The sequence below is a fragment of the Engystomops pustulosus genome, chromosome 8, assembly GCF_040894005.1.
Source record: "Engystomops pustulosus chromosome 8, aEngPut4.maternal, whole genome shotgun sequence".
Classification (NCBI taxonomy): domain Eukaryota; kingdom Metazoa; phylum Chordata; class Amphibia; order Anura; family Leptodactylidae; genus Engystomops; species Engystomops pustulosus.
Window position 1 is genome coordinate 16,018,613 of NC_092418.1, and position 15,281 is coordinate 16,033,893.

General features: G+C 49.2%; 1 protein-coding gene across 6 annotated transcripts in view; it reads right to left on the reverse strand.

Annotated features, from left to right (window-relative positions):
• TOM1L2 (target of myb1 like 2 membrane trafficking protein) overlaps positions 1-15,281 on the reverse strand; it is a 49,962-nt gene that overhangs the window by 26,361 nt on the left and 8,320 nt on the right. For 3 of the 6 annotated variants that reach the window (XM_072119873.1, XM_072119869.1, XM_072119867.1), the window contains exons 2-3: positions 7,022-7,106; positions 5,091-5,169 (exon numbers count right to left, since the gene is read on the reverse strand). In XM_072119873.1, the coding sequence (XP_071975974.1) occupies positions 5,091-5,169; positions 7,022-7,106 (164 nt within the window). Of the gene's footprint in view, positions 1-5,090; positions 5,170-7,021; positions 7,107-9,175; positions 9,413-15,281 lie in introns of those variants that run through there. The other 3 variants (XM_072119866.1, XM_072119868.1, XM_072119870.1) reach the window with 3 other exon arrangements.

The window sequence follows — 15,281 nt, forward strand, 5'->3', positions numbered from 1 at the left end:
ACCGGAAATATTAAATATTGGGTCAAAAACAAAAATATAAATAGAAACCCCCGTCCTAAAGACTCCGTCCCACATAATCATAAATCCGGAGATATAACTAATCGACAGAAATACTACACTAAAGAACATATTCCCTCCCATCTCCATCCAAAACACAATCCAAACATGGACCAAAACACCCCTAATACGCGCAATGAAAGACACTACAAAAAAGATTTTTCACATACCAGAACATTTATTTCTACACACAGTCTTAATCAGAAAACAGGAGAAAGTAGGACACAGAAGAAACAAAACCAGTTGTCTATATTGGCCCTTGTAGAAAATCCCGCCACCAAACCAGAGGTATTAACGGATTTGAATAAAGAACATCCTAGACCCAACTTACCATCTGGAAAATTTCCATCAGGAGGTTTAAATGAGTCTATTTTCACTACCCATGAAAATAGTCCACCCCCCACAAGTCCTATTGATGATCCCCCACAACAATTTTTTACACCTCTAATTGGGAGTAACATGAAAAACACACCAGTGGAAATACCACAAAACCCAGAGGGTATCTCATTTAATGAAACTGTGTCTTTTTTAGGACTTCCAGGGGAAATGATGAACTTCCCCTTACAAAAATATGCAATAAACCCAATTCTAAAAGAAGTAAGCCTCCCCGCACCTCCTTTATCCCTAAAAAGAAAAAATGCAGTAAGAGAGGAACCCGAGGAGGAAAGAGCAGACACAGAAATAACATCATCAGAGGAGGACTCCCTAGTCGAGACCCCCAAGAACAAGAAATTAAGATAAGCAACACACCAAATACTAAGGATCCAGAGGTTGGAGAACCAAAAGAGAATACAGACATTGTGAAAATCTTCAACCTTTCCTCCCATCAATTGTCTATAGACGAGACCAAAATATTACAAAAAGGACTATCTTACTGTCCCACAAAACGTTCGGATGAATTTGAACTATTCATCGATCTTAATAGATTTATACGAAATCTTACACTTAAGAGACATTTTAATCTACTTAATAATAATAAAGAAGATAATTCATATCATGATACCAACGACACAATCCTTCCTACTACAAATAAGTCCGATAACATAGATCCAATACATACCAACCTAAGACCTAAGTCTACATTCTACCCTTCCCATCACAAAGGCAATTATGTTGAAACCTTTTACACCTTGGTCTCAACAGAATTCCAAAATATGTATTCCCAGAATGATACCACCAAAATCCATTCAAAGAAAAACAATCTCACTAAGAAAGAAAGAACAGCACTTAAAAATTTGTCTAAAATTGATAACATAGTTATCAAGTCAGCCGATAAGGGAGGGGGGATTGTTCTACAAAATCGGGAAGACTATATAGCAGAAGCTACGAGATTGTTATCAGACACGGAGTTCTATTTAAAACTAGACTCTGATCCCACGCCTAAGTTCAAAAAGGAACTATACAATCTCCTTGATGAAGGTCTTGCAACTGGAATTCTGAATAAGAAAGAATACCAATATTTGAAAATAGAAGAACCTGCTACGGCCCACTTTTATTATTTACCAAAAGTGCACAAAAATCAAACAAAACCCCCAGGGAGACCCATTATTGCAGGCATAGGTTCACTAACTTCGAATATGTCACATTACGTGGACATATACCTGCAAAAATACGTAAGACTTCTTGATGCCTTTTTATTGGATTCCTCTGATTTAATAAAACAAATAATTACACAAAAATGGGAGGATTCATTCTTATTTATAACAATGGATATATCCTCACTATATACGAATATCCCACATGATCTGGGGATATATGCTACCTCATATTTTCTAGACAAAGATCCAAACATTGGAAAACCACAGGCCAACTTCCTCTTGCGAGCAACAAACTTCATCTTGAAACACAATTACTTCTCTTTTCTCAATAAGATCTTCTTACAAAAACGTGGCACTGCTATGGGGAGCAAATTCGCCCCTAGCTTTGCCAATCTTTACGTTGGACTCTTTGAGGAACAAGTGATTTACCAACATGCGGATTTTGCACAATGTCAGTTTTATAAAAGATTCATAGATGACATTTTTATTATCTGGAAGGGCACAGAGGAGGAAGCATTAAAATTCATTAATGATATCAATGAAAACTCTTGGGGTCTTGAATTTACATGCAACATCACCAAAAACCACGCAGAATTTTTAGATGTAGTTATATTCCATAATCCAGATGGGAATATCAAAACCAAAACATTTTTTAAACAAGTAGACAGCAACAGTTTTTTAGATTTTAATAGCAGTCATTTTAAGAAATGGCTCACCAATGTACCATACGGGCAATACAAGAGAATCCGGCGCAACTGCACTGATGATACGGATTATCAGCAGCAAAGTGAGGTTTTAACTAAACGCTTTAGAGCCAAAAAATATCCATCTTCCCTTATCCAAACAGCAGCAAATAAAGCAGGTGCGTTAACACAAGAAATATGTTTGCTTCCTAGAGACAAAAATAAAGAGACTATCACAAGTGACATTAATTTTATTACAACTTATTCAACTGATTGCCAGAAAATTCGGACGATTCTGAAAAAACATTGGGATGTATTAATGCATGACCCGTATTTAAGAGAATCGATCCCCAAGAAGCCACAGCTGACATTCAGGAGATCCGAAACCTTGAAAAACATCCTAGCACCAAGTCGGCTCCGACCAATAGAATCTGGTAGAGATATGGGAGCATCCTTCTTCCCGAAAATGCTAGGAAGCTTTAAATGTGGGCACAATAGGTGCAAATGCTGTGAGTCAATAACACACAGACAAACAAATTTTTCTTCCACTATCACAAACGAAGTGTTTCCCATAAAAAACTTTTTAAATTGCGGTTCTAAATACATCATATACCTAATTGAATGCAGGTGTAAACTCCAGTACATAGGACGCACTATCCAACCTCTGAGAGAGAGACTAAATAAGCACAGACAAAATATAGAAAAAGGTTTTGCTCTGCACAGTGTCTCAAGACACGCAGCGACCCATCATAGCTGCAACATGAAAGATTTTAAAATTACCCCTATAGAGCAAATTAAACCAAACATACCCCAGAGATTTAGTTTTTTAAAAAGAAGAGAAATGTATTGGATTTTTAAACTACAATGTCTGACACCTGCTGGTTTAAATGAAAGCTTGGAGAATGTTTTCTAATAATTTTGTTAAAACAAAGTTTGATCTTATGTATAACTTTCTTCGGACCTTCCATTCCATTCCAGCCTATTTATTATACACTTTTATGTTCCATATATGTTTTTTATATGTTTTATATAAACATATAATGTCTTCACTTATAAGAACATTTACTTATTTCTGGTGCTGTTTAGTTTATTATGTGGCCATTACTGTGTATTTCCTCCGCTAATTTACTATAAATAACCCTCCCAATATCATCGTTACATAATACTGAATATACAAGTGCTCCGGCCGACATTCACGATCCTCGCCGGAAGTCAGCTCCGGCACTTCCGGTTTCTCCGGCACGAGCTACGGGACTGCGCAGGCGCTACCCGCCGGAGTCAGGTAGCGCGCCAATTCCCCGTTTGGCGCCATTTCCTACACCACACCACAGCTTGCAACTGTAAGTTAAGATAGTGTTCTTTATTATAAAAACTCCTGTTATCTCTGTGTATTGATGCATTGATTTTTGTCCTGTATTTGAAAAAGGGTGTGCGAACCCGAAACGCGTTATGTGGACCTTATAAGAGATTGGTAAAAACCCGTTTTTAATATTTTTAATAATTTTGAACTAATAAACGAGCCATTTGTTTTAACCAACTGGCATTGCTATTGGTATATTTTAAACTATTGGAAAAGTACTACTATTAGCGCTCCACTCTGTCTCATATTTTGCGAACCTTTTTCATTGCCTATCTGTTTTCCGGACCCCGTTTGGGGACCCCGGTGCATCTGAGCTGTGTGAGCTGCACATATAGTGTACTAAGCCCTATAAATATACCCTACCAAACACAACTGAAGATTTGGATATCCTAGCTGACACATCCACAGCTGGAAAATTGGGGAGCTCATCCTACTCCATATATGTATATATGCCTATGACTAAAGAATCCTCCAGGTGAGCACCCTTATTCTACCATTTAAACATCACTTGTCTCCAAACGTTATCACCCGAGGCGCCGCCCTGTGTGTGTTGCCCGTTTTTTTGTCTTCCTTGGCCTACATCAGTTCTAATGACTGGATCAGATCCTGCACACACAACACAGTGTTCATACAGGGAAACCTCTATGGGCTGATCTTTGCACTGGGAAGTGGTGGTCTGCAGGTCGGGGGCAGCTCCCATAGATCATAATGGCAAAAATAAATAAATCAGTGATTGAATTAAAAAAAACTGTCTTTTAGGGAAGGGGTTTTACTGTGTGTATGTATGTGTATATATATATATACATATGGCCATCTTTTTATTCCTATGTAGGTGTTTTATCGTGTAGGTGGACATGTTTTAGGGTGAGTTCACACGTGGCAGTAACACGTGCGTTCGAACGCTTCCGAACAGCTGGGTAAGAGATTTGCCTGACAATACAGCTACATTGCTTTAACAAACACATGCTAACACTATGTTGATTCATGTGTTAACACTGAGTTAATGCATGCATTTAGTAAACACAATGTTAACAGCAATCCGGCAATTCTCCTCTTCCCAGCTGTTCTGATGCGTTTGAGAATGCACGTTACTGCCACGTGTGATCGCACCTTTGATAGATCTCTTACTTTGTGATGTAGTAGGTTACTATATGATGCAGAGCTCCAGTGCTGTGTCTCCTGCATTCCTGTGCACTAGATCTCTGTACAAGCATTAACACTGATTCTGTGTCCTGATTGGCTGAGCTGTTTGTGCACCTTCATGTGAATGCCCTGAGTTCTACTGGCATCACTGCCCATAGCTGATGTCACCACCAGGAAGTCCCGCCCACTTCAGGGAAAGCTGAGAGGATATTACAGATAGCCCCATATATCTATTAACCCTATATCTCAGGATAGGAGGTAGCCGGCAGCAGGATACTGTGCTCAGTTAACCCCTTCATGTGCCCGTACCGTCAGCGCCAGCATCACCTCCCGGTAGTTTTTATTCCCGTTCAGCCTCTTCTTCAAGGCTCGAATTGCATCTTTTGGCCTAGCAAAAAAGAAAAAAAAATTATAAAATTTTACTTTTTAAGTAAAGGAACCTGTCAACATATTTTTTACAATTACAACTGGTGACAGGATGAGCCGTATTAAGTAAATGACCCCCTTCTTTTAGCTATAAATTGTTTCCATACACATCCCCATAAAATCAACTTTGTTATCTTATCTGGCAGCAGAGGGGGCGTGTTCTGCTCAGCCGAGTTAGTGGCTCCTGCCCATGCCTCCACACTGCATGTCATGTGACTAGGGGTGATGTCGTCTAAGGTCCTAACATTTGCAAAATCTACCCCATGTGTGTATCTGATCACTTGAAATCAGGAGTAATAGTCCATGGAGGCTGCTGTGATTTCATGTGATCAGATAAATACATTGGGTAGATTTTGCAAATGTTAGGACCTTAGACGACATCACACCTAGTCACATGACATGAAGTGTTGAATGGTGAGGAGTCATGGGCAGGAGCCACTAGACTGACTTGCTGCTAGATCAGGCTGGATAACAGGTAAAATGATAAAGTTGATTTTAGGGGGATGTGATGGAAACAATTTTTAGCTTAAAAAAAAAAAAAAAAAAAAAAAAAAAAAAAGGGTGGCATTTAGTTAATACGGCTCTATGGGAACCCGTCAATGGCATGCGAAACATGTGTTGACCCTTAAATTATTATAGGGTTTTTTGAGGTAACACTACTACTTTCCCAAAAGCCCCTTCCACCATAACAGATACTAACAGCTCTGTATGTGGCGCTGCCGCCAATAGAGACCACCGATGGATATCTGTATGTAGTGGAGCTGAGCTTGTCATGAAGAAAATAAGTGCAACCCAGCTGGACAACAAACTCAGCTCTGCTACATCTCAGATCAGATGTACTGCCTCTGCTTTAGCTCACAGCCTGCTAGTAATGTCTGTGGAGGGCGTCAGCAGGGAGGTTGTAGCTCTGCTAGTAATGTCTGGGTATGACGTCAAGATGAAGGTTATAGCTCTGCTAGTAACGTCTGTGTATGACGTCAGCAGGAAGGTTGTAGCTCTGCTAGTTATGTCTGTGGATAACGTCAGCAGGGAGGTTGCAACTCTGCTAGTAATGTCTGTGTATGATTTTAGCAGGAGGTTTGTAGCTCTGCTAGTTATGTCTGTGGATGAGGTCAGCAGGGAGGTTGTAGCTCTGCTAGTAATGTCTGGGTATGACGTCAAGATGAAGGTTATAGCTCTGCTAGTAACGTCTGTGGATGACGTCAGCAGGGAGGTTGCAGCTCTGCTAGTAATGTCTGTAGATGACTTTAGCAGGGAGGTTGTATCTTGCTAGTAATGTCTGTGGATGACGTCAGCAGGGAGGTTGTAGCTCTGCTAGTAATATCTGTAGATGACGTCAGTAGGGAGATTGTATCTTGCTAGTAATGTCTGTGGATGACGTCAGTAGGGAGGTTGTAGCTCTGCTAGTAATGTCTGTAAATGAAGTCAGTAGGGAGATTGTATCTTGCTAGTAATGTCTGTGGATGACGTCAGCAGGGAGGTTGTATCTTGCTAGTAATGTCTGTGGATGACGTCAGCAGGGTGGTGTAGGTTGCTAGTTATGTCTGTGGATGACGTCAGCAGGGAGGTTGCAGCTCTGCTAGTAATGTCTGTAGATGACTTTAGCAGGGAGGTTGTATCTTGCTAGTAATGTCTGTGGATGACATCAGCAGGGAGGTTGTAGCTCTGCTAGTAATGTCTGTGGATGACGTCAGCAGGGAGGTTGTAGCTCGGCTAGTAATGTCTGTGGATGACGTCAGCAGGGAGGTTGTAGCTCGGCTAGTAATGTCTGTGGATGACGTCAGTAGGGAGGTTGTAGTGCAGCGGTCACTTACCCTTCCTCTGTCTCGTTGATGATGTCACAGATCTCCATGTTCAGGGTCCAGTCCTCGCTCTGCAGGGAGCCATCTGTAGCTTTCTCTGCCAGGAAACAAAACAAACAAGTGAAGGGTTAATTGCCATTCAGGACTCTGGGAAAGCAGGGGGGCTAAACGGAGGAAGGTTCAGTCCTGTAAAGGACACACACACTCTAACACTGCTGCACCATTCAGGACTCTGGGAAAGCCAGGTGACATCCTTCATGTCCTATAACTTACCTACACTCCTGCATATCATTACACATTGCCCATCAGTCATCAGATCTGCCACTCAGAACCTGAGGAAAGCTTGGTCACACCCAACACAGCTGTACACCGCTACAATGTAACAGTACAGGAGTGCAGCACAGCTGTATGCTGCTACTATGCAACGGTACAGTACAAAGTGCAGCACAGCTGTACACCGCTACAATGTAACAGTACAGAAGTGCAGCACAGCTGTATGTCGCTACAATGTAACAGTACAGGAGTGCAGCACAGCTGGATGTCGCTACAATGTAACAGTACAGGAGTGCAGCACAGCTGTATGCCGCTACAATTTAACAGTACAGGCGGTCCCCTACTTAAGGACACCCGACTTACAGACAACTCATAGTTACAGACAGACCCCTCTGACCTCTGGTGAAGCTCTATGAATGCTTTACTTTAGTCCCAGACTGCAATAAACAGCTGTAATGTGTCTGTAATGAAGGTTTATTGATAATCCTTGGTCCAATTACACCAAAAAATGTTTAAATTGCAATTGGCACTGGGGCCAAATTTTTTTTTGTCTGGATCTACAATTATAAAATATACAGTTTCGACTTACATACAAATTCAACTTAAGAACAAACCTCCAGACCCTATCTTGTACGTAACCCAGGGACTGCCTGTACAGTATAGAAGAGTGCAGCACATCTGTATGCTGTTACAATGTAACAGTACAGGAGTTCAGCACATCTGTATGCTGCTACAATGTAACAGTACAGGAGTTCAGCACATCTGTATGCCGCTACAATGTAACAGTACAGAAGTGCAGCACAGCTGTATGTCGCTACAATTTAACAGTACAGTATAGAAGAGTGCAGCACATCTGTATGCCGTTACAATGTAACAGTACAGGAGTGCAGCACATCTGTATGCCGCTACAATGTAACAGTACAGGAGTGCAGCACATCTGTATGCCGCTACAATGTAACAGTACAGGAGTGCAGCACATCTGTATGCCGCTACAATGTAACAGTACAGGAGTGCAGCACATCTGTATGCCGCTACAATGTAACAGCACAGAAGTGCAGCACAGCTGTATGTTGCTACAATGTAACAGTACAGGATGGAGTGCAGCACAGCTGTATGTTGCCACAATGTAACAGTACAGTATAGAGAAGTGCAGCACATCTGTATGTCGCTACAATGTAACAGTACTGGAGTGCAGCACAGCTGTATGTCGCTACAATGTAACAGTACAGGAGTGCAGCACAGCTGTATGCTGTTTCAATGTAACAGTACAGTATAGAAGAGTGCAGCACATCTGTATGTCGCTACAATGTAACAGTACTGGAATGCAGCACAGCTGTATGCTGTTTCAATGTAACAGTACAGTATAGAAGAGTGCAGCACATCTGTATGTCGCTACAATGTAACAGTACTGGAATGCAGCACATCTGTATGTTGCTACAATGTAACAGTGCTGGAGTGCAGCACAGCTGTATGTCGCTACAATGTAACAGTACAGGAGCACAGCACAGCTGTATGTCGCTACAATGTAACAGTACTGGAGTGCAGCACAGCTGTATTTCGTTACAATGTAACAGTGCAGTACAGGAGTGCAGTACAGGAGTGCAGCAGAGCTGTGTTATCATACTGCATAATAGTTTTTCAAAATTGCAGCAAAACCTCAGCTTTCATCTCCACTGCAGTAAAGAGTGTACCGCTGTCCTGATACATTGTAACAAACTGCAGCTGTCAGAGCAGGACTGGGTCAGGAAGGGTTTTTAGCCTCTGTGCATTCACTGACTGCAAGTGGAGATGGAAATGATGAATGAATAAGGAATGGAAGGGACCCCTGCTGCTGCAGCGCCTCTTTCAGGACGGCTCCCTAGTGATACCTGAGGTGTCCCCAGTGTAACGCACCCATCAGCGCCGGGGGCTGCCACTCCATGGCCCGGATCTCTGCGGTGACGATATACCTCCAGGCGAGGCGCAGGGTAGACAGCACCCAGTACATGGTGATCATGGCTGCCCCGGGGAGGCCACCGCGTGCCGCTCCTCATCTAATGCCCTATTAACCCCTGCGCTGCTGGAGCCACGAGCCCAGGACTGCAGACTGTGCACAATACAGGGGACTGCAGAGCATCTACACACAGGACGCTCCGAGGGCTCAGCGTATACTCTGCCGGAGCTCCTCCCACATGCAGCAGGAGGCTCTGCACCGCAATACAGGGGCTCCCTACTGCCCCCCGCTGACCTCACACGACAGACCCAACTCACCCTCACACAGCTTTCCCAGGTGCAGAGAGAACATTTTATATAATATACATCTATTTTTGGGGGGCAGCATAGTAGACCTGAGAGATGTCACACAGGACTGTAAGAAAGCTGGGTGATGAATCATGTTGTCATCCAGCTTTCCTGGGAACAGATATAGGGATGGAGTAAAGAAAGTTATCCCCCAATGTTCTCATACAGATGTGTAACCTCCACACATGACAGATATCAGCAGCTGAGGAATAGTTAGAGGGTCACTGTCCCTTTAAATATTCAGGTCTGTGATGAGACAAGAGGACCAGCGGAGCAGTGCAGAGCCCAGAGCGCCGAGGTGCAGAGCAATGCTGTGCGGCTGCGGAGACTCTGCATGCTAGCAGTGGGGGGATTACTAGAGGGGGGGGGATATGGGGGGCGGGGTTTTCCTCAATATTGGGGAGGAAGCGATGGGGGGTCGCTAGAGGGGAGGAGGCGATGGGGAGTCGCTAGAGGGGAGGAAGCGATGGGGGGGGTCGCTAGAGGGGAGGAAGCGATGGGGGGGGTCGCTAGAGGGGAGGAAGCGATGGGGGGGGGGGTCGCTAGAGGGGAGGAAGCGATGGGGGGGGTCGCTAGAGGGGAGGAAGCGATGGGGGGGTCGCTAGAGGGGAGGAAGCGATGGGGGGGGCGCTAGAGGGGAGGAAGCGATGGGGGGGGCGCTAGAGGGGAGGAAGCGATGGGGGGGGCGCTAGAGGGGAGGAAGCGATGGGGGGGGGCGCTAGAGGGGAGGAAGCGATGGGGGGGGCGCTAGAGGGGAGGAAGCGATGGGGGGGGCGCTAGAGGGGAGGAAGCGATGGGGGGGGGCGCTAGAGGGGAGGAAGCGATGGGGGGGGGCGCTAGAGGGGAGGAAGCGATGGGGGGGTCGCTAGAGGGGAGGAAGCGATGGGGGGGCGCTAGAGGGGAGGAAGCGATGGGGGGGGGCGCTAGAGGGGAGGAAGCGATGGGGGGGGGCGCTAGAGGGGAGGAAGCGATGGGGGGGGCGCTAGAGGGGAGGAAGCGATGGGGGGGGCGCTAGAGGGGAGGAAGCGATGGGGGGGGGCGCTAGAGGGGAGGAAGCGATGGGGGGGGCGCTAGAGGGGAGGAAGCGATGGGGGGGGCGCTAGAGGGGAGGAAGCGATGGGGGGGGGCGCTAGAGGGGAGGAAGCGATGGGGGGGGGCGCTAGAGGGGAGGAAGCGATGGGGGGGTCGCTAGAGGGGAGGAAGCGATGGGGGGGCGCTAGAGGGGAGGAAGCGATGGGGGGGGGCGCTAGAGGGGAGGAAGCGATGGGGGGGGGGCGCTAGAGGGGAGGAAGCGATGGGGGGGGCGCTAGAGGGGAGGAAGCGATGGGGGGGGCGCTAGAGGGGAGGAAGCGATGGGGGGGGGGCGCTAGAGGGGAGGAAGCGATGGGGGGGGGGGCGCTAGAGGGGAGGAAGCGATGGGGGGGGGGCGCTAGAGGGGAGGAAGCGATGGGGGGGGGGCGCTAGAGGGGAGGAAGCGATGGGGGGGGGCGCTAGAGGGGAGGAAGCGATGGGGGGGGGGCTAGAGGGGAGGAAGCGATGGGGGGGGCGCTAGAGGGGAGGAAGCGATGGGGGGGGGCGCTAGAGGGGAGGAAGCGATGGGGGGGGCGCTAGAGGGGAGGAAGCGATGGGGGGGCGCTAGAGGGGAGGAAGCGATGGGGGGGGGCGCTAGAGGGGAGGAAGCGATGGGGGGGCGCTAGAGGGGAGGAAGCGATGGGGGGGGCGCTAGAGGGGAGGAAGCGATGGGGGGGGGCGCTAGAGGGGAGGAAGCGATGGGGGGGGCGCTAGAGGGGAGGAAGCGATGGGGGGGTCGCTAGAGGGGAGTATGCGATGGGGGGGTCGCTAGAGGGGAGGAAGCGATGGGGGGGGGGCGCTAGAGGGGAGGAAGCGATGGGGGGGGGGGGCGCTAGAGGGGAGGAAGCGATGGGGGGGGGGCGCTAGAGGGGAGGAAGCGATGGGGGGGGGGGCGCTAGAGGGGAGGAAGCGATGGGGGGGGGTCGCTAGAGGGGAGGAAGCGATGGGGGGGTCGCTAGAGGGGAGGAAGCGATGGGGGGGGGGCGCTAGAGGGGAGGAAGCGATGGGGGGGGGCGCTAGAGGGGAGGAAGCGATGGGGGGGCGCTAGAGGGGAGGAAGCGATGGGGGGGGGGCGCTAGAGGGGAGGAAGCGATGGGGGGGGGGGCGCTAGAGGGGAGGAAGCGATGGGGGGGGGGGCGCTAGAGGGGAGGAAGCGATGGGGGGGGGGGGCGCTAGAGGGGAGGAAGCGATGGGGGGGGCGCTAGAGGGGAGGAAGCGATGGGGGGGGCGCTAGAGGGGAGGAAGCGATGGGGGGGGCGCTAGAGGGGAGGAAGCGATGGGGGGGGGCGCTAGAGGGGAGGAAGCGATGGGGGGGGGCGCTAGAGGGGAGGAAGCGATGGGGGGGGGCGCTAGAGGGGAGGAAGCGATGGGGGGGCGCTAGAGGGGAGGAAGCGATGGGGGGGGGTCGCTAGAGGGGAGGAAGCGATGGGGGGGGGGTCGCTAGAGGGGAGGAAGCGATGGGGGGGGGGGTCGCTAGAGGGGAGGAAGCGATGGGGGGGGGTCGCTAGAGGGGAGGAAGCGATGGGGGGGGGGCGCTAGAGGGGAGGAAGCGATGGGGGGGTCGCTAGAGGGGAGGAAGCGAGGGATTGGGGGTGGGGGGGCCCATCACTAGAGGGGAGGGATTGGGGGGGGTCCATCACTAGAGGAGAGGGATTGGGGGGTCCATCACTAGAGGGGAGGGATTGGGGGGGGTCCATCACTAGAGGAGAGGGATTGGGGGGGTCCATCACTAGAGGGGAGGGAGGGATTGTGTCCATCACTAGAGGGGAGGGAGGGATTGGGGGGGGTGTCCATCACTAGAGGGGAGGGAGGGATTGGGGGGGTGTCCATCACTAGAGGGGAGGGATTGGGGGGGGGTCCATCACTAGAGGGGAGGGATTGGGGGGGGTGTCCATCACTAGATGAGAGGGAGGGGATAGCCAAGAAAGCACCCTGATGCAGCTTTCCTGAATGACAAAGACGCCCAGATATCATGGATTAATGACTTAAATGTTCCAATTCAGGACTCTGGGAAAGCTGGGTGACAATTGTAATGTCTGCTGACTGGAGTGCCATACTCCTTTCCAAGAAACAGATCTAACTAAGCAATATGACTGCTTTGGAAGGGGTGACCCAGCTTTCCTAGACTCCCGAAAGGCGCACCTGTCTAAGTGATAAAACAACTCAACCCAGCTTTCCTAGAGTCCAGAATGGTAAATATGCACATGTATTGTTGGTTGTTTAACTTCGTGTTCCCATTTAGGACATTTGAAAAGCTGGGTGACCACTTATGTAGAATTTATATTGTTATCAATCATTCAGATTTCATAGGAACAGATAACTCTAACCAGTCTGGCTGCTCTCCCAGCTTTCCTAGGCTCCTGAACAGCACACTTGGGGATGCAGAGCTGTGTACATAGTAATTATCAGGAGTCGTGGAAAGCTGGGTCACTTTCAGGGTAACTTCCTCTAAGAACGATTGAGTCATGTGACCTGTCCGTCATCAGATAAGATTGCACCTTGGGAGTCTTGGAAAGCTGGGTCACTGCCCATGTGATCAATTATGTTTCCAGTGAAATATTTAAAGGGGAAGTCTAAGCGCAGCTCCTGCGTGTGCCCGGGTGAAGCTGGGGTGAGGCCCGGGCACAGGGAGTTCAGGGCACGGCTGTCTCTGGGTGCGGTGACTATTTCGGTACATTTCATTCTCCGGTGATATTAGGCCGCACCCAGAAGCTCTGCACGAGGCGCTGGACCAAAACCCATCATTAGTCTGGACTTCAAAGAACCAAACCTCTGCCGGGCCCCACAACCAGCATGTCCCATAATCCAGAGATATCCAACAATCTGCAGAGTCCCTACATATACAACACCTGCCCAGCAACAACACAACTCACCAGCCTCCCAAAATCAAGAGGTGCACAGCATCAGAGGGGAGCATACACTCACCGGCCACTTTATTACATACACCTGACCAACTGCTCATTAACACTTAATTTCTAATCAGCCAATCACATGGCGGCAACTCAGTGCATTTAGGCATGTAGACATGGTCAAGACAATCTCCTGCAGTTCTCCCGAGCATCAGTATGGGGAAGAAAGGTGATTTGTGGCCTTTGAACGTGGCATGGTTGTTGGTGCCAGAAGGGCTGGTCTGAGTATTTCAGAAACTGCTGATCTACTGGGATTTTCACGCACAACCATCTCTAGGGTTTACAGAGAATGGTCCGAAAAAGAAAAAACATCCAGTGAGCGGCAGTTCTGTGGGCGGAAATGCCTTGTTGATGCCAGAGGTCAGAGGAGAATGGGCAGACTGGTTCGAGCTGATAGAAAGGCAACAGTGACTCAAATCGCCACCCGTTACAACCAAGGTAGGCAGTAGAGCATCTCTGAACGCACAGTACGTCAAACTTTGAGGCAGATGGGCTACAGCAGCAGAAGACCACACCGGGTGCCACTCCTTTCAGCTAAGAACAGGAAACTGAGGCTACAATTTGCACAAGCTCATCGAAATTGGACAGTAGAAGATTGGAAAAACGTTGCCTGGTCTGATGAGTCTCGATTTCTGCTGCAACATTCGGATGGTAGGGTCAGAATTTGGCGTCAACAACATGAAAGCATGGATCCATCCTGCCTTGTATCAGCGGGTCAGGCTGGTGGTGGTGGTGTCATGGATCCATCCTGCCTTGTATCAGCGGGTCAGGCTGGTGGTGGTGGTGTCATGGATCCATCCTGCCTTGTATCAGCGGGTCAGGCTGGTGGTGCTGGTGTCATGGATCCATCCTGCCTTGTATCAGCGGGTCAGGCTGGTGGTGCTGGTGTCATGGATCCATCCTGCCTTGTATCAGCGGGTCAGGCTGGTGGTGGTGGTGTCATGGATCCATCCTGCCTTGTATCAGCGGGTCAGGCTGGTGGTGGTGGGGTCATGGATCCATCCTGCCTTGTATCAGCGGGTCAGGCTGGTGGTGGTGGGGTCATGGATCCATCCTGCCTTGTATCAGCGGGTCAGGCTGGTGGTGGTGGGGTCATGGATCCATCCTGCCTTGTATCAGCGGCTCAGGCTGGTGGTGGTGGTGTCATGGATCCATCCTGCCTTGTATCAGCGGGTCAGGCTGGTGGTGGTGGGGTCATGGATCCATCCTGCCTTGTATCAGCGGGTCAGGCTGGTGGTGCTGGTGTCATGGATCCATCCTGCCTTGTATCAGCGGGTCAGGCTGGTGGTGGTGGTGTCATGGATCCATCCTGCCTTGTATCAGCGGGTCAGGCTGGTGGTGGTGGGGTCATGGATCCATCCTGCCTTGTATCAGCGGGTCAGGCTGGTGGTGGTGGGGTCATGGATCCATCCTGCCTTGTATCAGCGGGTCAGGCTGGTGGTGGTGGTGTCATGGATCCATCCTGCCTTGTATCAGCGGCTCAGGCTGGTGGTGGTGGTGTCATGGATCCATCCTGCCTTGTATCAGCGGGTCAGGCTGGTGGTGGTGGGGTCATGGATCCATCCTGCCTTGTATCAGCGGGTCAGGCTGGTGGTGCTGGTGTCATGGATCCATCCTGCCTTGTATCAGCGGGTCAGGCTGGTGGTGGTGGTGTCATGGATCCATCCTGCCTTGTATCAGCGGGTCAGGCTGGTGGTGGTGGGGTCATGGATCCATCCTGCCTTGTATCAGCGGGTCAG